The sequence below is a fragment of the Mauremys mutica genome, chromosome 1, assembly GCF_020497125.1.
Source record: "Mauremys mutica isolate MM-2020 ecotype Southern chromosome 1, ASM2049712v1, whole genome shotgun sequence".
NCBI lineage: Eukaryota > Metazoa > Chordata > Testudines > Geoemydidae > Mauremys > Mauremys mutica.
The window spans coordinates 137863570-137888116 of NC_059072.1; the positions used below are offsets into that span (position 1 = coordinate 137863570).

At 48.9% G+C, this 24547-nt stretch overlaps 1 protein-coding gene across 4 annotated transcripts in view; it reads left to right on the forward strand.

The window, feature by feature from the left end:
* Positions 1-263: 263 nt before the first annotated feature.
* A2ML1 (alpha-2-macroglobulin like 1) overlaps positions 264-24547 on the forward strand; it is a 34878-nt gene continuing 10594 nt past the window's right edge. The window contains exons 1-26 of one of the 4 annotated variants that reach the window (XM_044998175.1): positions 264-467; positions 1946-2129; positions 6324-6486; positions 8029-8081; positions 10168-10188; positions 11269-11428; positions 11698-11782; positions 12281-12404; positions 12778-12892; positions 13455-13564; positions 13884-14051; positions 15326-15556; positions 16483-16546; positions 16737-16882; positions 17155-17304; positions 17498-17683; positions 18810-18906; positions 19106-19250; positions 19695-19923; positions 20346-20472; positions 20925-21046; positions 22283-22334; positions 22870-22953; positions 23497-23673; positions 23912-23993; positions 24175-24331. In XM_044998175.1, the coding sequence (XP_044854110.1) occupies positions 403-467; positions 1946-2129; positions 6324-6486; positions 8029-8081; positions 10168-10188; positions 11269-11428; positions 11698-11782; positions 12281-12404; positions 12778-12892; positions 13455-13564; positions 13884-14051; positions 15326-15556; positions 16483-16546; positions 16737-16882; positions 17155-17304; positions 17498-17683; positions 18810-18906; positions 19106-19250; positions 19695-19923; positions 20346-20472; positions 20925-21046; positions 22283-22334; positions 22870-22953; positions 23497-23673; positions 23912-23993; positions 24175-24331 (3297 nt within the window). In that variant the 5' untranslated portion in view covers positions 264-402. Of the gene's footprint in view, positions 468-1311; positions 1459-1813; positions 1836-1945; positions 2130-6323; positions 6487-8028; positions 8082-10167; positions 10189-11268; positions 11429-11697; positions 11783-12280; positions 12405-12777; positions 12893-13454; positions 13565-13883; positions 14052-15325; positions 15557-16482; positions 16547-16736; positions 16883-17154; positions 17305-17497; positions 17684-18809; positions 18907-19105; positions 19251-19694; positions 19924-20345; positions 20473-20924; positions 21047-22282; positions 22335-22869; positions 22954-23496; positions 23674-23911; positions 23994-24174; positions 24332-24547 lie in introns of those variants that run through there. The other 3 variants (XM_044998182.1, XM_044998191.1, XM_044998199.1) reach the window with 3 other exon arrangements.

Here is a 24547-nt window from a genome sequence, read left to right on the forward strand (position 1 = left end):
ACACACTGTGCATACTGTACTTATACACATAATGTATATACTCTTTAGTTCTGGCAAATTCAGAGAGAAAAGGCCTGAGTTTAAGTGGTTTTTCCAGCTTTCCAGAACTCGTTCATCTCCATTCCAGTCCAGAATAAGCTCCTTTCACAGGTTAAATCTGAACTCCCCACCCTCCCTTCTCCAGCCCTTGATTGGTGGATTGTCTTCCATATGTGACTAGGCAAGAAGTCTTCTTTAGAGTCACACCTCTGACAGAATGAGGATATAAGGCCGGTACCACATAAACTGAGAGCCAGAGAGAAAGCAGCTTAAACTCTGTTCCTCTCTCTCCCCCGCCCTCAACTTGAATCCTACTCAGAGGCTTCCAGGTAGCTCACTTTGGGGTGTCGCTTGTGGCAGGAGATGTGGCTTCTTCTCAGCACCCTGGCCCTACTCCTCCAATCTGCTGTCATGGATGACCCTGTCCCGTAAGTCACTGTGGGGTTAGGGATTGGCTCCAGGTCTTTGACTGTAGAGAGGAAGACGGCAAGGGGTTGGGAGGAAGAAGCAAGTTGCTGTGGTGGGAAGTGGAGGGCACTTTGGTGGCTAGAGGCATTACAAATGCCCAGGGTAGATTGAGGGGGTAGATTGTTGGGGAGGAGATGAGAAGTAGGAGTAAGGAGGTTGGGACAAATGTTTGAGGGTGATGGGTAGGGGTGGGTATGATGATAATGGTTGGCAGATGGGAAAGAGGGAATATCAATTGACACAGTCAGGGAAGCAGGCAATTGATTAGATATGAGGGATCAGGTATGGTACTTGGTTGGAGGGGGGGAATGGGTAGGTGGAGGAGGGACAGTTTGTTGGAGGAAGGAACAAGTGACTGGAAGTGCACATGGGCAGTTGTGAATGCTGTGAGGGAGTCTGTAGGGAGCAGAGAAATAAAAACAGGTTTTCCAAGACCCCCTAAGTGGAGTAAGATGGGGGGGAGGCAGGTGAGAGAAGAAGTTGGAGCTTTTTTTATGGTTCAGCATGTGGGGGACAGAGAAAGCTGTTGGAAGTCTGGTGTCAGTGCTGGGTGGAGACTCGCTGACTAAATCAGTTGAGTTATAAGACCAGGTCTGGGGTCTCTTGTTCCTTGATTCCTGGCATTTCTCTCCCTTCCCTTGTTCTTTACACCTCCAAAGTGGAGGTGAAATGTTCATATTGACACCATCTCCTCTAACCTCCCCATCTGTCTCTTCACGAGATATCATCCTTTGTGACACCACTGGCTGTTGCTAGGGAGATAGTTAGGGTGTCACAAAGGGCAGGTAACTTCTTAGGCAAAGAATTGCAGGGTGTAGGACTGAGTCCCAGCTGGAGATGGTTTTCTTTGTGTTTGGTTTCCCATATCTCTCCCTCTGTCCAGTCCTTGTGTTTCTTCACTGAGAAGGACCGAGATAATGGAAGATGGTTGCACAGAGAAAGTTAACCAAGGTACATCAGCCCTATAAGACATTCATGTAGTGCAACATTACCACCAGTAGCCAGGGAGACTATTGTGATATCACAGAGGGTGACAGAATCTGGTAAAGGGCTTCTTTGGAAAGCAGAAACCAAAACTGACAAAGGCAGTGTCAACCCCCCTTGAGAGATAGTAGAGATTTTCCAAGCTTCCCCCAGTGAGGGGTGGGTGTGTCTCCCTGTGGAGGCTGCCAGAAAGTGTTGCTGTGGTGTATCTGACTACCTCCTGTAGATCCCCAGGAAGGAGAAACTGAGGGAGCATGGTGGGGGAGAGAAACTCAGCCTGTCTTCTCTGCCAGGGAAGGAAGCTTCTGCATAAAGCAACTCTAAGTTAACAAGCAGCCAGCTAGGTTGGTACAGTTTATTGCTCAATCAGAGAACTTGATTCCCTGGGAATGTTTTAAAAGCAACACACATGGTTAAATCCTTCCCTCTGATTCTTTCTCTCTCCCTGCTCAAGGAACTATGTGGTTGTGCTGCCAGCGCGGCTGAGCTATCCCTCCACAGAGAAGGTCTGCATGGACTTGAGTAACGTGAAGAGCTCCATGCTGCTCACTATCACCCTGGAGACCAAGATCAAGACCTACAAGCTGCTGGATAGGTTTGTCTGGGAGAGGAGACAGCTCAAATGCTTCAGCTTCCCAGTAAGTGTCTGCAGGACTTTCAGATAGCGTGGGTTGGATGTGAGTGTGCTTGTGGAGCTTCCTCACTGCTTGGCTTGGCTAATGCACCTGTGTGAAGATGTTTACTGGTGTGACTGGTATAGAAGGGCATGCCTTGGTATTCAAATACCTGTTGTGACATACCAGAGTACAATTCAGACTTCTGTGCAGCTGCATTACCCTGCCCTGCAATGTTGGGTGCTTTGCAGCAGTAGCTCCCACCTGGGTTGCTCAGAAACAGCCTTCCATTATACAAGCCACACCCTGAGTGTCTCTGTGTAACTGCAGCCTGCCAATCACACTTGGGTTACACTTTGGCTCTCACCAGCCTTGTAGATCCCTAGGAAGGGGTGATGCTGCAGGCTGACCCTAACACACCCCCAGTCTTACATTTCTGGGGGGAAATCTATGTCCTGTACTGCCCAGCCCTCTCCTGGACTATACAAGCTATATTAGGTCTGTTGTTTCCTTTAAAAGGAACAATAGGCACACAATGTGCTACTCCAAATGGAGTTTCTCGAACACTTCAATTTACACCCTCTGGAGTAGATAAAACAATATAACAAGTTTATTAATTACATAGAGATTTTAAGTGAGTACGAGTAGTGAGGCATAAAAGTCAGAAATGGTTACAAGAAAGGCACCTGTTGCATTTTATCTAACTTAACAAACTACGTTAAAATCAAAGCAGAGGTGGTTGTTGTGTGTTGTTTTGGGCTCCCCCCCGCACCGCCCTTGCTTTCAGCAGTCTTACTGACCAAACTTGTGAGCTCAGGACCACTCCCATAGTCCATCAGCTGTGTCCTTTATCCCTTCGGGTGCAGTGAAGCAATGGGAAGAGAGGGGGGTGGCTCGTGGTGTTTCTCCTTCCTTTTTGTAATTTTCAGTCTCTTTCTTGAAAAACGTTTCCAGTCGGTTACCAGGAGACAAAGTCTATGGGGGGGAAGGATGTTCCTTGCTGCTTTTTTCCCCCCCACCTGTTAGAGCTTCCTTTGCATCCCTTGCTGCTTGACTCAATTTGCATTTAAGCAGTAAATAAAGCAGAGCACACATTCCTTTGTCTGAGACAGACCTGTTTGCCAATCTGTTTGGAACATGTGTTAATACGTTATAAGATTCCACTTATGGCATTAACATACAATGTTGCCACACATATTTTTATCAGGACGATACTGATCAGTAACTTGAGTTTTCAAACAATACCTTACAAGGCATACTTTGTACAAAGATTATTACAATAGTGTGTAGGGTGTGAATACAGGGTACATTCTGTCACACCTGTGTTCATTTCACCTGTGCTGATACCTCTGAGCCATCTCTCTTGGATCTTTGTCTAGTGTGCTGTGACGGGATAGGAGCCAGAGAGAAAGGAGCAGGCAGGTAAATTCTGGTCACTCATCACTTACTCCATTGCAGTGACAGGGGAAGCTGGGAGGAGAGGGAGGAAAAGTAGTGGGATGCTGGGTAAATGGGAAGGGTGCTGGCAACACTTCAGCCAGTGCTAGCTCCACAATCTGATGCCCAGTGCCTGGAGTAGGGGCAGATACCAACACACGTGATTGCCTGAGGGATGATGACTGTATGGCGCCATCTCTGTCCTTGTCGCAGAAGATAGTATTTGTCCCACAGCTATGTGGGTTTGCCTTAAGAAAGCTATTGTTTCAGGCAACATCACTACCATACCAACACTCAGTTCATGTTTGGAAGGTGTTCTTCACAACCATGAGGGCTAGAGGCTTAATTTTTTTAAGGAAGGCTGAGATTCTGGAACACAACTCTGAGGCAACTTGAAAAGACCACCATAAATATGCAGCTGTTCGTTAGGCTGAATAATTGTATGCTAAGGGGTCCTGAAAACACCATGTCTTGTTAATTTAATTTACATAAGAAGCATAGAATCATAGAACTGAAAGAGACCTCGAGAGGTCATCTAGTCTAGTCCCCTGCACTCATGGCAGGGCCAAGTATTATCTACAACATCCCTGACAGGTGTCTGTCTCACCTGCTCTTAAAAATCTCCATCATGGGAGATTCCACAATCTCCCTAGGGAATTTGTTCCAGTGCTTAACTACCCTGCTGATGTCCAACCTACACTGCCCTTGCTGCAATTTAAGCCCATTGTCTCTTGTCCTGTCCTCAGAGGTTACAAAGAACAATGTTTCTCCCACCTCCTTGTTACAACCTTTTATGTACTTGAAAACTGTTATGTCCCCCTAAGTCTTCTCTTCTCCAGACTGAAAATATTGGATTTGTTCAATCTTCTCTCATAGGTCATGTTTTCTAGACCTCTAATCATTTTTGTTGCTCTTCTCTGGACTTTCTCTAAGTTGACTACATCTTTCCTGAAATGTGGTGCCCAGAACTAGACACAATACTCCAGCTGAGGCCTAATCAGAGTGGAGTAGAGTGGAAGAATTACTTTCTCGTGTCTTGCTTACAACAGTCCTGCTAATATCCCAGAATTATGTTTGGTGGGTGGTTTTTTTTGGCAACAGTGTTACTGTTGATTCTTATTTAGCTTGTAATCCAGTGTGGCCTCCAGATCCCTTTCTGCAGTACTCCTTCCTAGGCAGTCATTTCCCATTTTGTATGTGTGCAACTGATTGTTCCTTATTAAATTGAGTACTTCAGACTATTTCTCCAGTGTGTCCAGATCACTTTGAATTTTAATCCTGTCCTCCAAAGCACTTGCAACCCCTTCCAGCTTGGTATTGTCTGCAAACTCTAAGTGTACTCTCTATGCCATTATCTAAATCATTGATGAAGATATTGAAGAGATCCAGACCCAGGACTGATCCCAGTGGACCCCGCTTGATATACACCCACTTCATGTATGGGGAAGCTGAATGAAACCCTTTTATTTTCTTGTGTGTGTATGTTCTCCTTGTTGCCCAAAGACAGGCCCCAAAATTCAGTTCTAGAAGACTGCAAGCAGGATCCTTGCAAGTTGCACAGAGTAGTGCACTGACCGGGTGTGCACACACATTCACTAATGTGTTAATGAGCAAGTTCAGTAATATTAAGGCCCCCAGGGAAAGGTTTTTGTGGCACTGTAGCAAGAAGCTCTTCCTGCCCCAAGCTATGTTGTGCCAATGTCAACACACATGTCATAGCCCTTGGACACTTCCCACTGCAATTCACATGTTCTGCAAAGTGTTTTATTATAAACAAACTCTGGGTGGTTGTAAATGATAGATAAGAAAGCTGGGCAGTGGGCTCATGGTCACGTACCCATTGAGTCAGCTCTATTTTAACTGCCCTTGCCCCCCTGATGAATACAAGGAGAGAGAGAGAAATGGTACTAGTTTGCTGCAGTGCAAGACTGTGCTCTGTGCTATGCCAATCACTGAAGAGCAAGCCGTTACTCTTGGTCTCTTATCCCCTAGGGTGACCAGACAGCAAATGTGAAAAATCAGGACTGGGGTGGGGGGTAATAGGAGCCTATATAAGAAAAAGACCCCAAATCAGGACATCTGGTCACCCTATTTCCCCCCCACTCATTAATGCAGAGTAGCTGAAGTGTAATGGTCTCTGGGAGGAGGGCAGCACATGATGTTGGTGGAGATGGGCTGTCTGGGGCATTTAATGAAGTAGGTATTGTGTTGATTATTAGTGCCCAGATTCCCTTTGTGTCTTCCTCCTCTTCGCACCTCATGTCTGGCAGCTCCCAGCACGTGCCCTAGTATTTAGTACTGCTCTAGGTGTGTGTTCATTTTGATGCTTGGTGAAGGAGCCACAAGCTGGTAACTATTGTCTTGTTCTGTCCATTGAAGGATGACAAAGGCCAGATCTGTGCAGCTAATGGCACTGGTGAAGCCCTAACTCAACACATCTTTGAGTTGATAAATACTCTTCACCCAGCAATAACCTGGGGGAGAGAGCTGGAGCCCACTTTCACCAGCTTCTTGACACTTTCACAGTATGTAACACATCCATATGCAGCACCTAGTAGTCACAACTACCATATAAGTCACACTCTCATGTGTGTCCTTGGAGCTGAAGGAGCTCCAAGAACATAGACCTCTTCATCTAAAGGAGAAGTCACTCAGCTGGCCGCAGAAGTTGGTTCCTTATCTCCTCTGTGGGGATTACTCACTAGTGGGCAATGGGATCATTAATTTCCTCCTCCAAGGATTGTGCCTAACTCTCCTAATGTTGTTTCCTGTGTACCCCAGGTCCCACCTCCTTCAGGGGGCACTGAGGAAGTCGCTACCATTCAGCTCTCTGTACGTGGGGGCAAGAGCAAGATAACTGAGAAGAAACAAGTCCTGATTCAGAGGACCAGCAACAGCACTTTTGTGCAGACTGACAAGCCTCTCTATATGCCAGCACAATTGGGTAAGAAGGGATCTGCCCTGAGGGATTTCCTTTCTCTGTGTTTGTGTGCATGCAGATGTGCCATTGGGTGTGCAGTTGTGAGCGTTTTTTCTTTGCGTTAGTGAAAATGAGCATAATTTGCAGATGAGAATGTTGCGTTTGTATGCACTTGTGTTTGCAGGTGCGTGGGCATGGGCAAGTGGCTTTTGGTGCATGTGTGTTTGCAGATGTACACATACTCGTCATATGCACCTAAAGTGTATTTGTCTACAAGCTGGTATATAAACAGTGTTTATCCTCCGGTGAGTACACGTCTGCAGATCTATTCACGCCTAGAGGTTGGCGTGTGCAGAGGTCTGCAAGTGTTATGAGTGCATGGTAGCTGAAGGGCTGTGTGAGTTTCTGCACCAGTGTGCACATGTGAGTTTGCAAGTGTACACATGTCTGGAGATGTTCGTTCACAGATGTTGGGGTGAGTAAGCCAATGCCAATGTATCTGCTGGTGTGTGCAACTAGTCTAGAATTTTTCCTTTCCAGTGAGCTCCCTGAGAAGCTGCGCAGCTATCGGCAGAGCTATGGTCTGTTTAGGGAGGGGTGTGTGTGGTATTTGTCTTTTGTTTCCCCCCCCCCCCTCCTCTTTCACAACCCCTGACAAACAGATTATATTTTCTTAAAAGGTCTCACAGGCTCCTCCCACACAGCCAAAATAAACTCATCCCATTTCACACTGAAAACACTTGTTGCCTTTCAGCGTCATCTCTTCAGAACCCTGTAAAACAGATGAAGTGGAAACACCAGACCAGTGGTTCTCGACTATATATTTTTAAACCCAGGGACCCCTAAACTTAAATAGACAAACCTGTAGACCCCCAGCCAGTGGTGATTGGGACGGGGGAGGGGGAAGGAGCACACAAGGTTACACCCACCACCACCCTCACTGATTTCTGCCTTCCATTGGCTGTGCTCCCTGCTGTGCTGAGGTGGCAGGGCAGTGGAGTGGTGTCTCCTTGTCTAGCTGCTGCCTGCTCATGGAGTCAGTGGCTGTGAGGCAACCCCTTCTGATGGCAGGGGGAGAGCTCTCATCTGCAGTGATGCTGCAATTTTGGGTTGCACCTCTTTTCCCCCCTCCAATTCAGACAGGCTGAGTGGCCCGCTGAGTTGAGTCGGGGAGGGTAGAGGTGGCACTACCTCCTTGAGCTCCATCGCGTAGGTTGAAGCTTGACCCCAAGCCCTGACACCCAAGGCTGAAGCTTGATCCTTGTGGACCCCCTGAAACCTGGTCGTAGACCCTGGTTGAGAACCAGTGCACTAGACCCACCTCCGCACCACACTTCCCAAAAATACTTCCTAAGTTCTTTTTCTCCTTGCTACATATTTTTTCCCCCCATCCCTGTCTTCAAAGCCCGTCAAGCCCTCAAATACTTAATGCCTCAAACTAAGAGGCTTCAGGGAACATGCTGAAATGATGCCTTGAACCTGTGTATGCAGCTGGGATTGGGGAGACAGACTTGGATTCTCACATGAAGATTAGTCTAAAGGCATTTTATTTTTTCCCATTTGCAGTGAGGTTTCGAATTGTCACTTTGAACAGCAATTTCATCCCACTGAATGACAAGGTGAGAAATGTGGCAGGGGAAGAGGAGAGAGGGAGATAGAAGGTAGTGTGTGGGGAGAGCCTTTCTTTGCTTCTGCCCTGGGGCAGAGGGCTTTATACCTCAGGAGTACCAATCTGGGATCTCTCAGCAGCTGCAAGAGTTTGAATTTTCAGAAGGGATCTGGGATTTTCCCCTTTAGTTAAACTCCCTTCCTGTTGTAACCCAGCCCTGGCCCCCAGATCCAAACCAGAATCAGGTGGCTTCTGAGTGCTGCCAGCACTGAGCTGCCAACTGCAGCTCGGCCACCTCATTCCCCTGAGGTATGGGGAGTTGCTCCAGAAAATTGAATTGTGACAAATATGGTGGTGTCCTGTAATATCCTGGATAAATCTTGTGGAATTAAGTTAAACCTTCCTGAATTTAAGTTTAATATCTGGGGGCACGGGTCTATTGTATTAAATCACTGGTTTATGTATCCTTGTGAGCCATGGATTGTATTTACCCTTCCCATGGACATACATACAGCCCCTCCAGGAGCTGGGAACAGTAGGGGGTGCTTAGGCAAATTCATTGAGGCTGTCACCCCTCCAGAAAAGCGCCACCACTTGCATAGGCTCACGTGTACTAGTTCAAGCTGGATTATGCAGAGACCAGCAGACAATGAAAGGATTGGGGATAGTTTAAACTCAGGTTATTTGTCTCAGGGCCGCCTTTCTGCTCCAGCACACGGACAGGATCTCCTGTCCAAGGGGGCCCCCAATCCTTAGGGAAGGATTGGAAGGACTTTGGCCTACCATGGCCCCCATAAGGCTGGGTTCTTCTGCTGAGCAAAGGGTGTTAGGAACTTGAAGCTACAGGAAAACCCTGGAGTGGGGTTTTGAAGGACTTGTTGGAGTTGGGGGTGAGCTCTGGTTAGTTTATTAACATGCAGGGAGGTTCTTCTGTCTTCTCTGTAATCCTTTCAGTATAAAATGTGCTTGCTTAGAAGAAGCTGTGTAGTAGATACACTCTAAAGAGAAGGTAAAACAGGCCTGGTTAGGCAGTCTGACTCTGCTGGGGATATCACAGTCTAGGTAGGGAACTGTTCAGCCTGGAAACAACCTGGTCAGGAGCAAGAGAGAAGTGTGTCTTCACCCAAGAGAGGTGACAGCCGTGGAGCCAGAAGCCTAGAGTGGGTGCCCTTGCTGGACCATAGAGGGGGAACAGGGGAAGTTGCTCTGAGCTGTGACACAACCACTTTCTCTGAAGCTGCCTAGGAAATTGTTCAAGAGCTATTAGCTTAAAATTAAAACGGGGAAAAGCAGCCAGCCAAGCTGAGGAAGGCACACGAGGCTCCTCCGTTACTGCCAAATGGGACTCTTCCTCCTGCAACCTCCCCTGAGGTCTGTGGGAGGTGTCGAGGCAACTTTGGAAGTTTTGAAAAGGGGGTGGGGATCATTATTTGCATACTTTCAAGCCTTGTAAGGAACAAGAGAGGTTGATCTGAGCTCACATTGCTGGGAGGCACAGGAACTGACTTTCTAATGTGCCAGCACCCCACACTGCTCCAGGCTTCTTCCCACCCCCGTCCTGTTCTGCCCTTTCTCTGAGCGTGCCCTGCCCTTGCTCCTTCCCTCCTCCTGCATGCCACTGAACAGCTGATCACTGGCGCATAGGAGGTGCTTTGGGGGCCGGGGGAGGCGCTGATTGGCGGGGCCTCTGGGAGACGCTCGGTGGTGAGGAGCTGATCAGGAGGAGGGGGGCTGCCAAGCACCCACTGTGTTTTTTTGTTTGAGGTTTGGGGTTTTTTTCCCATGGGTGCTCCAGCCCCGGAGAACCCACATAGTTGGTGCCTATGCTTGGAGGTTCCTGTTGTTACTGTAACAAAACATGTGCCACATGTTGCACACTGTGGCCACTCAGAACTTCATGGCAACAGTGGGGCTAGAACTCGGATGCTCCTGCTGTGAATGCCCAGGCCCTGAGCACAATCTCATGGAGTTAAGAGTAGGGATGGATTTGGCTTCACCTCTCAGGGTGGAGGAGGTCCCAGCCCGTGCAGCAGGTTCTGTTCCCTGCAACAGTACAGAGATCACTAATGGGAATTCTGTCTGGTTTTCTCTTTCAGTACCTGCTGGTGGAGCTGAAGGTCAGTGGCTCCCATATGCATACTGAGATGCCTCTGTTCTCCATTCCTTTCCCTTCACACACAAATGAGAGATCAAGACTGTGACTCACTCAGGTCTCCTGCATGGCAGTGCTGACCACTTCCACCTGGAGGGTACTGGCCCTCTTCCTGCAGCTCTCGGCTGTGAGAAGCGTGCATTGGAACTGTCTCCTGCACAGCAGTACACAATAGTAACCTGCAGGGGGTGCCAGACTGGACCCCTTCACTATTCCCATCTTCCCACCAGCACCGACAGACATGAAACAGGGTCTCCTGCACAGCAGCAGAGATTGCTAATCTCTAGGGAAATGGAGCCTTGCTCTCCCACCCTGCAGAGCACTAATCTGCTGGGGTCACCTCTCCCCGCCTCCACAGCTTCCTCAGTTCCTACCAGCCTGTGGAGAACCTGAGACCAGAACAGGGGATCAACCTCAGGTCACGCACAGTAAAGAACAGTGCGAACTGTAGGGCACCCAGAGCCCAGTGACAGCAGCAATTCTAGCCCCTGCCAGCTCCAGGAGAGTGAGGCCAGGTCAGGGGAGCCAGGTCTCCCACCTAGCAGTACAGGGCACTACCCCTGGGGCACAGAGTTCAGCCTCTGCAGTGCTCACAGCCTGTACTGGCCCCTGAAAAGCAAGTGACCAGGCCTGGAACCCTGGTCTCCTGCATGGTGGTGCTCTGCACGACCAACCAGGGCCAGCTCCAGGCACTAGCAAAGGAAGCAGGTTCTTGGGGCAGCCAATGGAAAGGGGCGGCATGTCCGGGAATTCAGCAGCGGATCCCTCAGTCCCTCTTGGAGTGAAGGACCCGCCACCAAAGAATTAAGCAGCGCGACTGAGCTGCTGCCAAAGTGCCGCCAATCGGGGCTTTATCTTTTTTTTGTTGCTTCGTCTTTTGGGGCAGCAAAAAAGCTGGAGCCGGCCCTGCCACCAACCTTCAAGGGGTGCTGGGCCCAGCCTCTGTAGCACTCCCAGCCCCTGTCTACCCAAGGGCTTGGCTGCATGGGGAGTAAAACAGGGAAGATGGGCTGCATTTTAATCCTGTTTCTGTCCATGGCATCAGGATCCTGAGAATAACCGGATTGGCCAGTGGCTTAATGTGAAACCAGCGCGAGGCATCGTGCAGTTGTCCTTCCAGCTGGCAGCCGAACCGCCCCTGGGAACGTACACCATCAACGTGGACAATGGGAAGGCCTACAGCATCTTCAGCGTGGAGGAGTACGGTATGGAGGGGAGAGCAGCATGCAGTCCAGGAGGCAGCAGGAGCACTCTGCTCTCGGGCAGTCCCAGGGGAAGCCCTCTCCCAAACCAACCCTGACACAGACTCTGCAAGTGAACCCTTGCCTTAGAGAAGACACCCCCACCCCTTCTCTCCAGGGGAATGCTGTCTCTGGGAGTGCCACACACACCCCTACCTCTCTCCCTGAGCTGGGTGACAGCCAACCAACCTGTTCCTTTCTTAACTTCTTGCATCCTATTTCTCCCTTTCCAGTGCTGCCCAAATTCAAAGTGGTTGTGACTGAGCCCACTCAGATCTTCACATCGGATACATCTTTTCCACTGAAAGTTTGTGGCAAGTACGTTTCACAGGGCTCTTGTGATGGGAGGGCAAAATGTATCAGCTCATCTAGCTCAGTGGATGGAAGGGATTAGCTTTGTGTTTCTGAGGGGGTCTGAGTTGTAATAAGGATTTTCAGGGAAAAGGTGAATGCATTTACAGTGGCTCTCAACTCTTCTTCCATGTGGAAGTCTGTCCATTCTGCAGCTTCCCCAAAACATCATTTAGTTGGTTATTTAAAACATGGAGTGTCCTCCCCAATTAAAGTGCAGTAGGAAGGGGCAGGGGTGTGTGTTAAATTGGAGTATATCAGCAGAGCTATGTGGGGAGCCCAGGGCTGGACTAGCAGGGGGGCTGCAGGGCAGGACTGAGGGGCATTGGCAGAGCTGTGTGGGAGCCCAGGACTGGAATAGCAGGCACATACACCATGGTGCAAAGGAAGAAGGCAGAAGTGGACTAAGGACACAAGTGGCAGATGTTTTTGTTCCCCCCCCCCCTTGTTTCCCTTCTCTGCCAGGTACACATACGGAAAGCCTGTCCAGGGTAAAGTCCAAGTCTCTTTGTGTCAGACAGCATATACCTGGTACATAGACAGGACGGAGTCAGAGCCCATGGACATCTGCCAGAATGTCACAGGACAGGTGAGGAGGGAACTGGGAAATGGCCTAATGGAGATGTAGGAGCATCTAGGGAAAGAGGAACAGCAGGGCAAAAGAATGAGCTAGAGAGGGAGAAATTCTAACCAAGAGCAGTGGGCACTTCTGTGCAGCTGGGTCCTTCCAGTACCCCTCGCACCACACTGGAGCATTTGGCTTAGTACTACTGACTCGGGGACAATAGTGCCTCCTGCTGACTCAGACACTCCTCCACTCCCTGCAGCATGTCTCCCCTCCACACTCTGACAGAGCCTGCCACTGCTTCGCTTCTGAGCTCTGACAAGATCACAGGGTGGCTGTTCTTTTTCCTCTTGTTCCTTGAGTATTTTGTCATCAATTCTCATTGTCTCTTTTCCAGACTGATAAGACCGGTTGTTTCTCAGCCTCTGTGAACTTGGCATTCTTCAGCCTTGTCAGCCCTGGGTACAGCCACAGTATAAATGTGGTAGCCACTTTGGTGGAAGCTGGAACAGGTAAACCCTAGCATTTGCAAAGGTGTATGTGTGTGTGGGGTGTGTGTGTGTGTGCACTCTTCCTTATAATAAAGGTCTTGGGGAGGGGATGAGGGTGGAAAAAGGGAATGTTGACCCAGAGTGATCTCCGAAATGGACCGATGACCCCCAACACCTAGAGTTTTTGTGGTATGTGTGGGCAAATGCTTGGCCTGCCCCACTGTCCACTCTAGCTTGGGCCATTTCCCACTAAGTATACACTGTTGGGATGGTGGACTAGTCCACTGGGCACTGATGGACCCTGAAATTGTCTTTTGTAATAAATGGGTTGGTCACTGGCAGGCAGGAGACTGTTCTACCAATCAGAGTGGGGTCTTTAGCCATGGTACTCATTCACGGGTTATCAACATGGGGATTGCAAAGAGGTCGGGGGGGCGGGGGGAGGTCATGGCCTTCCACCCTTGCTTTATGGCTAGATGGGAGGAGTGGTCCCAAAACTTTTCTGCTGTAAGCTGGTGTAGTAGAGTATGGCAAACCACTGTGTGTTCATTGGCTCACTGTGCATCTTGTCTTTCTCCCATAGGCGTGGAGGCAAATGCTACCCATGTTGCGTTTATGTCTGAACAAGCTGGGTCAATGAGCTTTGAGGATTCAGACAATTATTACCACCCGGGGTACCCCTACAGCGGGAAGGTAAAATCTACATGGGATGGAGCTTCTGAGTGGTTGTCCAGGGCAACCAAAGTACAGTGCTTTACATAGTGCCTCTAGCAGGTGACAACACAAACACAGGAGCCTGTAGCATTGTCTCATAGAAATTCCCATTTTTAATTTTCCCTAGAGGTTACAGCTATCTATTCCTCAGCCCTGCCCTTCTCTTTAGAAAGGGCCAGCTTGCTCTGAGCTCTCTCAGCCCCACTGAGTGTCTCTCACTGAGATTCCCCATTCCTGTCAGTCTCTCCTCAAGAGTAGGTTTTGCTGGTTGAATGTGTGCATTATTCTCTCCCTGCAGATCAAAGCCCTGGACCGAGAAGGATCCATACTGAAGAAGCAGCCCGTTTTCTTGGTTATTAATGCTGGGAACACCCAGTCCTACCAAAATCTCACCACCGATAGCACCGGAGTGGCTATTTTCACTTTGGACACAGCTACCTGGAATAGAAATGAGGTCTCTCTGGAGGTGAGTCAAATTAGGTACAGTGCATTCCAGCGCTGCATCCAGGAGCTGACCAAGACATCGGGCACTGGCAAGGCTCCACACAATTCCCCTTTGAGTAGGCCCTAGAAAGTCTCTTCTCTGTATCTCTCAGGCCCTTGATCTGAGGGTAATTCTCATCACTAGGGCTGTTGCCCTATAATAGAGTTTCTCTGAGGTAGGTGTGAGTCCCTTAACTCTGTACATTGTGCCATCCTAAAATCTGCTGTTTCAAGTGGAGGAGACTTTATTCCCTTCCCCTCCTGTGGCCATGTTGTCCCACAGGTAGTTACATTTCAACAGTGGATGAGGAGATGCCAAGGTTTAAAAAAAGCCCAGTTTTTCAAAGATTCCCGTGTGGTCATCTAACATCCAGCCCAAGCACCTGCTCTAATCATAATCAAAGATACTGCTGAATTTTCATCAAATAAGAGCTACCTCTGTGCACAGAAAACTGGCCTTGTTAGCCCTCTACCCCCATCTACAGATAAACAAATGCCAGCAGTGTGGCTAAATGGCGCCTGTTGAAGCCAGTTGTCTGTTGATAGACATCCATGTTTTTAGACATCCAGTAAGCTAGTCTGCTCCCTGTTAAATTTTTTGTTATTGGCATATCTCACACGTCTGTTAAGTGCCTAAGTGGATTCATGGAGAACAGGGGACTTTCCAAACCAGGTCAGTGCTGTGATCCACCATCTATTCCAGTATCCTGTTTGTGATCATGGCGAGAACCAGATACTTTAGTGGAAGCAAGAAATCCAGCACCGGACAGCTATACACTAACTGTCCATAGGGGAGGTTTCTTCCTAATTTCAGGCAGTTTATGATTGGCTTCAGGCTATAAGCCACTTTGTATCTATAAATTACATACACTTGTTATCTATAACAATTATATATTGATGATACATGCCATTTCAGATGCTTATGGTCCATTTTCATGTCTAACACAATCATGTCTCTGGAATCCAGTCCACTTGCTGTAAAGCACTGTGGGATTGTAACAGATCCATGAATGCCCAAGAACAGAATGGAGGCCCTTCTCACCACAGAGGCCCTTCTGCTCTAGAGCACTGGCCTCTAGTGCTTAAGCTGGAGGAAAATCTGTTAGCTGTAACAGTATTACAGCTTCTGAATGACATTTGAGCTGTACTGATTCCATCCAGCAGAGGGCAGTGTGTATATACACACATGCTGTCCAGAACATTTACAGTGCTCTAGAGAAATGCAGTCATAATTATTACCTTTTATTTCTCTCCCAGGGAAGGTTCAGGCTTCCAGATTTGGTGGATAAGCCTACAAGGATCCATCAGTACTACCTGAATGCTTTCCTTCACCTGAAGCCATACTACAGCACCACCAAGAGCTACCTCAAAATCCAGAGGCTGCAGGGAGTGCTGCCCTGCGGCCAGAAGCAGGTGGTCCAGGTGGATTACAGCATTGACCGAATGGACCTGGGAGACAAAGCTAGAGAAATCCTCTTCTCCTTCTATGTGAGTGTCCAGGCAGGCCAGGGACTGGGGTACAGAGATATTGTGGGAGGTGCCAAGTGGGGGTTTTGGGAACAGGGGTAAGAGATGCCATGGTGCTGAGAGCACAATGGCTGTAGCTCTCATCAGCTGTGACTTAACCCTTGAAGAACTGAAGAGGAGCATACTACTTCTTCAACTTCTCTTGCCCTGCCCTATCACAGCTCCTCCAGACAGCCCAGCCCTTCCTAGCTGGTGATCCCTCCCTCTCATCGTGACAGGACAGCGAACCTGCCTCCTACCTTCTTTGCAATTCCCCAGCAAGTGCCACAACCCAGTTCTTTCCTGCTGGTTTACTCCTCTCTTGCCTGATTCCCCCACCAAATCTTGCCCTGACCCTCTCAAACATCTTCTCCTGATGGACCCACCTTCCTTCCTTCCTTCTAGAAGCCCTCCCAATCTCCCCAGATAAGCAGTTGCTACCCAATATGCTGCTTGCAGTGCTGGATTCCCTTTCCTGTATCTGACATGCCCTCCCATATGACCCCCCGATTTCCCAATCCCCTAGGACACTTACTTCCCCATGATCTGCCTTTCCCTCTTGTTCATTCCTGAACCAGTTCGCCCAGTGCAGCTCACCTCCCTACTGCTAGAAACCATCCCCAGTCTCCCTCTCCCTACAAAATGTACAGTCTCCACAGAAGGAGGCCTCTTCTCTCTGGTCCCTGGACATGGAAGTCCCTTCCCTGCTGCCACAACCTGCCTCCCTTCCTCTCTCTGAAACCCTCCCCTTTCCTAGGGGCTAGTATCCCCCATGTGACTTCCACCTCCCCATGGTTGGTGGTAATCTTTGATCTGTGGTGTTTGAGATTTGGGGGGACATGGGAGGAGATGGGAGAAGGTACCTGACCTGAACACCTTCTAAGATCTCTCTCCTTCTCCTCCCCTAGGTGGTGGGGAAGCAGAAGCTCATCGAGGATGGTCAGAAACGTGTCGATATCAAGAAGAATGGTGGTAAGTCCACAACCTCCTCTCCCAAAATGGGGGAGCAAAACCCTTCCAATGCTGGGCTCTAGTGACAATTCAGAGCCCAGAGGGAGGCAGCATGGAATGGACTGAAAGGGGGAGGTTGTGGCTGAGATGGGCAGGAGGAGACTGTATTAAAGATACTGACAGAATCTCCCTTCTTCCTCTTTCCTCCCAGGGCTAACGGGCTCTTTCTCCATCCCTCTCACCTTCACCTTCCACTTTGCTCCCAACCCCTCCTTGGTGGTTTATGCCATGTTCCCTGATGGGGGAGTCATTGCCGACAAAGTCCAGTTCACAGTCTCCATGTGCTTCAAGAATCAGGTGAGGTTCTGGCCTGAGGAGGCTGGGGTTGGCACAGGTGCAGAAAGAGGGGAGGTGGGTAGCACAGAGATTAAACCATTTCAGTGTGTGACATGTGCACCAATAGAAAATGCAGCTTAGGCACTGGGGGAGCCACGACTAAACCCTTATCTTTCCCCTTGAACAGAGGAATCATTTTTCTCTAATTCATCCCTTTTTTCTTGACCTTCTTTTTTCCTGCCTCTTTGCTCCCATGTTTCTGGCTCTCCCCCTCTTGGGATCCATCTGTCCAGGTCAACCTGGAGTTCTCGCAGCAGCAGGACCTGCCAGGGGCAACTGTGAATCTCCAGCTGAGGGCAGCTCCCAACTCGCTGTGTGCCATCCGAGCTGTGGACCAGAGCGTCCTGCTCCTGAGGCCAGAGAGGGAGCTCTCCAACAGCAGTGTGAGTGGCTCACTGCGATGGGCTGAGGGATAGGGCAGAATAATGGAGAAATGGTGGAAGCTGGGGTGAATGGGGGCATCTGGGGGGGGAAGGGGTTGGAGGTAGGAGCTAGGGTGAGGGACGAATGGCAGGTGTCTCTGTCCTTGCTATCAGCCCTTTGTTTGTTTCCTTGGATCCATGTGTGGTTCTGCAGGTGTATGGGATGCTCGATTTCTCAAATGGAGGTTACCCCTATCAAGTTGATGAGTATGATGACTGCTATATATCAAGGCCATTTCCAATGCCTGTCATCGACCCTCTGCCAGTGGACCGCAGCAGACGTTCCATCATACCGAGACCTTGGTTTGACCAAGGGGCTGACTTCTTTAGCTTTCTAAAGGTGGGTGCCTTTATACTCTTCACCAGCCTCTCCTTAGTGTGAGGAGAAGATGCGTAGCCTCCATTCTGAGAGACTGGGCTCATAGAACTTATATATAAAACAGTGTACCTGGAAGTGCAGGTCTGCTCTGAATGAGGTCTGTATTAAAACTTCACCCTGTCATTCCGTCTTTGTGACTTCAAAACAGTTTTACTCTATGTAGAAATAAAAGGAGAGTCAGGCTGGTTCTTTCCTTCTCTTGCATCATCAGCAGGAATAAAGAGCTGCAGGCCATCTTGTGTCCTAGGTGTATGGGGCAAATAATCCCTGGTTTATTGCTGGTAGGGAGGGATAGCTCAATGGTTTGAGCATTGGCCTGCTAAACCCAGGGTTGTGAGTTCAATCCTTGAGGGGGCTGCTTAAGGTTTTGGGGTAAAATCCGTACTTGGTCCTGCTAGTGAAGGTAGGGGGCTGGACTCAATGACTTTTCAAGGTCCCTTCTAGTTCTAGGAGATAAGATATCTCCATTAAGTTAAAATTTATTTATTTTAAATTAAATTTATGTTGAAGTTAGTGTAGTGACACTTAAGGTTGTGTTTTGAATCTAAAAGTCTCTGAGTAAAAGCAGGTGAGATCGATATGCAGAGAGTTTTGAGACATCCAGTTGCAAAAAAAGATGATGTATAATATTTTTTAGCAGAAGAAATGCTGTTGCTGATTATGGAAGTTTTCACTCCCTGAACTCAGAGAGATTTTCAAGAGTCCGGTTTCAACAGCTCTTGTTTTAATCACCAGATTTATACCTGGGTGGAATAGGATTGTTGCCTCACGAGTTCCACCACACAACAATGGCTGTGCTAGAGTAAGGCACTACTGTGTCTTGATCAGCCAAACTGGTTAATAGAAATTTTGCTGCTGTTGACCCAGGCAAGGACAAGCGAGATGACTAAGGAGCTCATGAAATCAATGTGCCTGCCAAGGTGTCCTAGCTTATTGTAGACCAGTGCAGAGAGGGGGATCAGAGAAAGCAGAGGGGACCATGTGATGCAGTTGAATAGTTTATACTGACACACAGGCAGAGAGACACTAAGCAAACTTTAAACTTCCTTTTTCATATTTTGTTTCTTTCATCTCTGATTTAACACAGGAGATGGGACTGAAAATTTTATCAAATGGCAAAATAAAGAGACCCCAGGATTGTCGTCCCTATCCCATCTGGTACTACAAGCAAAATATTCTAATGGGTAAAGGTTCCTTACCTTTTATTTGATTGTCCTGGTCTATTACATTTCCTTTCTGCTCTCTTAATCCATGTAATTACTGTTTGGGAATAAAGGGTTAATCTCCATCTGAGTTCCTCTCCTGCCCCCTATTCTCTATTGTCCCAGTGCCAGCCTTTTCAGTGAGTAAGCAGCCACATATCAGGTATTGTCTGACTTCCAGAGGCACCTGTGCCACCTGCTATTATGGAAGATTCAGGACATGTCCCTGCAGTGGAATCTCAGCCTCCATCAGTGGTGAAATCCAGTGAGTCCCAAGTCCGTGAATTTTTCCCTGAGACCTGGATCTGGGAGCTGTATCTCATTGAGTAAGTGATGTTTAATCCCAGGGAGGGTGGGGAGAAATGCAAGGCTTTGTGCAGGCAGTGTTTGGGGGTGCTTCTCTGAACCAAACCTCATGGGCCTTTGAGACTGGGCTAGTTTAGAGAACAAATCTCCTGGGTTTTAGGAAGGGCTGTGGGATCTAGGGGTTAGAAGAAGGGATATGTGGGTTCTTTTCCTGGTTCTGGTACTGACTCACTGGGTAACCCTGGGCGAGTCACTCCCCCCCGGGCATCAGTTTCTGCATTTGTATTGCAGGATAACAACCTACCCTGCCTCCCAGGGGGTGTTGGGAGGATTAATGCCTAGAAAGCTCTATAATATCCTGGGATGGGAGATACTGGAGATAATCATAGTATCATTATTTGTCAGAATTTTTCCTGTCCATTGGGAATCTCCCTTCCCCATATTGTGATCTGATTTCTCTGCAGAAGTTCAGGTAAGAAACAGGTCCCAGTTACTCTCCCTGACACCATCACGGAATGGAAAGCCAGCATGTTCTGTACCTCGGAGAGCAGTGGCTTCGGGATCTCCCCTACTGTGGGGTTGACGGCCTTCAAACCTTTCTTCGTGGACCTGACTTTACCCTACTCTGTGATCCGTGGGGAATCGTTTACACTGACTGCCACTGTCTTCAACTACCTGAAACAGTGCATAAGGGTGAGGAAGCATTCACACTCTGGTTAGCCTCATCCGGGTCAGGCTTTACCTGCGTTCCTGTAAATCCTTCCCCCTGTCCACAATAGATCCGGAATCGGTATCAAGAGAGCCGCGTGGATTTTTTACCCTTACACGTTCCCCAGGAAATGGGAGCTAATCCCATGAGATCCAGAGCAAGTTTTACCTCCATTAACAGGAAGCCAGGATGGTGCTTAGGTACATTGATGGGATTGGATCTTTGTGTGTGGGAAGCTTGCTCTGCTGATCCAGTATTTTTCACCTGTTGCTAAAATTCCCTATAAAAGAAACTAAGTAAGCTCAAGTGTGTCACCCATTTTTCTCCCTTGCTCCTGTGCTACTTCTCCACCTAATCTTCCACTCGTGTCCCTGACTGCTCACCCCTTCCCTGGTCTGTTGTGCAGATCCAGATTACGCTGGCCAAGTCAGAGAAGTACCAGGTGAAATCATGTAAGGGCTGTGAATACACCAGCTGTCTGTGTGCTGATGAAGCCAGGACCTATTACTGGAATGTGACAGCCACCAAACTGGGTAAGGAGAGCAGAGAAAAAGGGGAGAGAACACAGGAATTGCTGTACCAGCTCAGACCATTGCGCCAAATAATCAGATTCCCTCTTTGCTGTTGTACCTAGACCAGGCATCTAACTAATCCAGTATCCTCCTGCCATACTGTAGGAGACCACTGTCCCACCTCTAGAACTCCATTGCTATCCCTGATATTTCAGAATATGATGGTCCCATACCCCTGTTCTCATAGTGCACAGGGCTGTTTGTGTAAAGCTGTGCCTGGAGTGGGGAAATACAGATCACTTTGAATCCTTAGGTGTGTCAGCACGTTCCTCTTACATCATTGTTTTGGCTTGCACAGAACTACAGATGTCATCAGTTTTCTGTGCACTGAACGGTTTTGCCTGGATGGGCAGGTTTGAAATGGAAGCTCTGAAGAGCTTGTTTTTTGTGTGTTTTCTTTCTTTCATTGCCAGGTGAGGTGAACATCACCATCACCACAGTGGCACTGCCCAGCAGAGAGCTCTGTGGCGGTAGGAAAGTGACAGTGCCAAATAAGGGCCGCAGTGACACCTTGATCAAGCCTCTCCTTGTGCGGGTGAGCGTACCGATCCAGTGAACAGTGCGGGAAACAACAGTGTGATATCATATCATCACCAGTGCTCTTGCCAGCAGTTCCATCATTCTGCTGTCCTGAATTTCATAGACTCCTAGAATTCAGACCTTGTCTACATTAGAACTTTGGTGTAACTATGTTGCTCAGGGTGTGAATAATCCACACCACCGAGTGACATAGATTCTACTGACCTAAGTGCTAGCATAGACAGCGCTGTATCGGTGGGAGAGCTGCTCTCTCCATCACCGCTACGGCCTCTCATGGAAGGTGGAGTAATTAAGCTGATGGGAGAGCTCCCCACTGTAGTACGTCTAGTACAGATACAGCCTCAGAGTTGGAGAAAGCTCTACTAGGTCACCATTTCCATTCCCCTGGGCCCGGTGCAGGATGGCTTCCTACAGTCTGTTCTCCAGGGTTTTGCCCAGTCTAGTTCATCCCTGAGCAAGGGATGTTCCACCCCATCCCTTGGGGGAGACCCTTCCCCATCTCACTAGATCGCTCCCTGTTAGGAAATGTTTCCTCAGCATCCAGCCAGAAATGTGCATCTTGTGCTCAGTGTTGTTCTATATTCTTAGTTGTCCTCTCATCCCCAGTTCCTCTTCTTCTGTGTTGTTAATGGTTATGAGAGATATAAACTCAAAGTGGCTATCCATCCTTGGCTGAGTTATATAGATCCAGTTAGATTAAGAGGGAAGATGAAATTATCTAGAGCCCCTTAATTGTTTGTTGCCCTCTTCTGAATTCCCTCAGTTGATTGGCCTCTTTCTGGTTCTGAGGTGTCTAGGACAAGGACTGAACCCATTATTCCAAGTCCGAGCCATATACTAAGGGACAGTTCGCTCCTTGTTCCAAAATGTGACCACTGCGGTCCCAAAGTGGGGGAGGGATAGCTCAGTGGTTTGAGCATTGGCCTGCTAAACCCAGGGTTGTGAGTTCAATCCTTGAAGGGGGCCACTTAGGGATCTGGGGCAAAAATCAGTACTTGGTCCTGCTAGTGAAGGTCCCATCCAGTTCTTAGGAGATTAAAGTGCCCAGAGTTAACTTAAGGAGTCCAGGAGTGGCCTCTGCCCCACTCTCTTCTTGCTCTGTGATTTGATGCCCCTGAGCATGCAGCCCAAAGTCATGAGGTTGCATGAATCTGAAGACTGGATGGATGTGGTTTGTTGGGGTTTTTTTTAATGGTGTCTTTAATCAGTTTCTCTGTGTTTCTACTGCCAGCCAGAGGGTGTCCTGATGGAGAAGTCTCACAGTTCCCTGCTCTGCCCAGAAGGTATGGGTTGCATTGGACCATGGGAAGGGATCATGGTGGCCACATTCTCTTGGGTTTGAGGAGAGAGTGTCATCTATGCATAGACATATGCTGGCTGGACAGCACTTACCAGGAGGTTAGGTCTTTGTCTTGCTGAGCCCTGTGATTCCAGCAGGGAATAGAAGGATGGGATTTTTCCAATTGGAATATATACATGAGGACCTGTACTTCCTGAATGTGTGTCTACCCTCTGCGTTCGGTGCCTCCTGCAGTGGATTCTGGGTGCAAAGACCCTGAGAGGAGGTGGAAAAAACCAGAACTGTCCCTGTCCTCATTCTTCTTGGCATGGACACTTGAAAGTCAGTACGTGACCCATCAGGACTTGCTCTCCTCCCTTTCTCTCTGCTGCTGCAGGAGTTATTCGTCCATATGCCAGGAGCTCTCGGTGTCTTGGAGATCCATTACTGCTGAGAGTGGCTTATTGTGTTTCTAGCTGTGCGGTCTCATACTTGGCCTCCTGTGTTGGCTCACTCCTTTCTCTGTTTATAATTGTCAGGGAATTCTGCCTCAGACTCGGTCTCCCTGCAGCTCCCTGAGGACGTGGTGCTGGATTCAGCCAGGGCCCAAGTGTCTGTGCTGGGTGAGGAATCAGTCTGGCGAGTGACTTTAGTATAGAGCAGGGTGGGGAGCATGGTATGAGGGTGTGAGCAGACTGGATGTGTTTTGGTGGCTGCATGGGTTGGTGGCATGTGTATGTGGGGGGAAAAGGGGGCTAGAGTTCTGATGAAGGGCAAATGCTGCAGCAGGAGTGTATGGAGGAATGAGGGCTTGTATACGAGTAGGTATGTACAATTTGTGGGTTTGGATGGGTGAGGGGAGAATGTATGAATGGGAGTGTTCATAAGTGGCTGCTGGTGGGATGGGTGTAAGCAGCGGAAAGGGACGTACAGGGTGAGTGGGTGCAGACAGATGCAGAAGGAAGCATGGAGTAGGAGGATGCAGACAGGGTGGCACAGGAGAGTTGTGAACAGTTGGGTGGCTGCAAGTGTGGGATTGGGGAGATGTCAGGCAGGCGGTGTTATGTGTGGAGCAGTCTGATGTGGGGGTGGGAGGGAACTATATTTAATCAGACATAGATGCACAGTTCATGAGGATCACCTTTTGTCCATGTCTGTTTATCCAGGTGACATCATGGGGACGGCGCTGCAGAACCTGGACCGGCTGGTGCAGATGCCCAGTGGCTGTGGGGAGCAGAACATGGTGCTGTTTGCCCCCATCATCTACGTGCTGCAGTATCTGGAGAAGACGGGGCAGCTGAATGAGGAGTTGAAGACAAGAGCTGTGGGTTTCCTACAGACAGGTCCGTTAGTTTTCTTTCTCCTCTCCCTAATGCATGGTATCAATCTCAGACTCCGTGCTCAGTAGATGTGCCCAAATCGTGGGCAGATGGATTGGGGCAAGGGAGTTATTGTGAGTTCCCTGGCTCTCCCCTGGTTCTGAGTGAGCCAGTTCCATGGCTGGTCAGTTTTTGTGGCAGGGGCAGGCCTGGGTGATTTTTGACTCAGACATGTCTCCAGTCGTCTTTCTCTCCTGCTCAGGGTACCAGAAGCAACTTCAATACAAACATAGAGATGGTTCCTACAGCGCCTTTGGAGAGAGTGATGGAGAAGGCAACACATGGTGAATACCTGTCCTTTCTGAATAGTACAGTAATGAATTGCCTCCCCCCAGTGCTGGTACTATCTTTGTCAACACCCAGCACCCCCTCTGTAGCCCTCACTCTGTCAGTATCCCACTCCGCATGCACACCACTGACTCTGACTCTGACTCTCTCTCTCTCTTCCCCCCCCTTCTCCCCCAGGCTGACAGCATTTGTGACCAAATGCTTCATACAAGCCAAGCGGCACATCTTTATAGATGACAAGAACATTGAGGATGCTCTGAAGTGGATAGCAGAGAACCAGCAGCCCAATGGCTGCTATGCCAATGTGGGGAAACTCTTCCACACAGCAATGAAGGTAACAGCCAGCAAGGCCTGGCCCTCCTTCAGTAATCCCTCCTAGTGGGGCTGTCACTAACTCTGAGGGAGTGGCCCAGTGACACTACCCGGACCCTGATGAAAGGCCAGTTGTCCTACCCTTGACTCTAATGTAGGGTCTACTGGCGTGACTCCTCTCTTGTTCTTATCTCTTCACAGTTAGGTTACAGTGATATGGCTGTTGTGTCCAGATCAT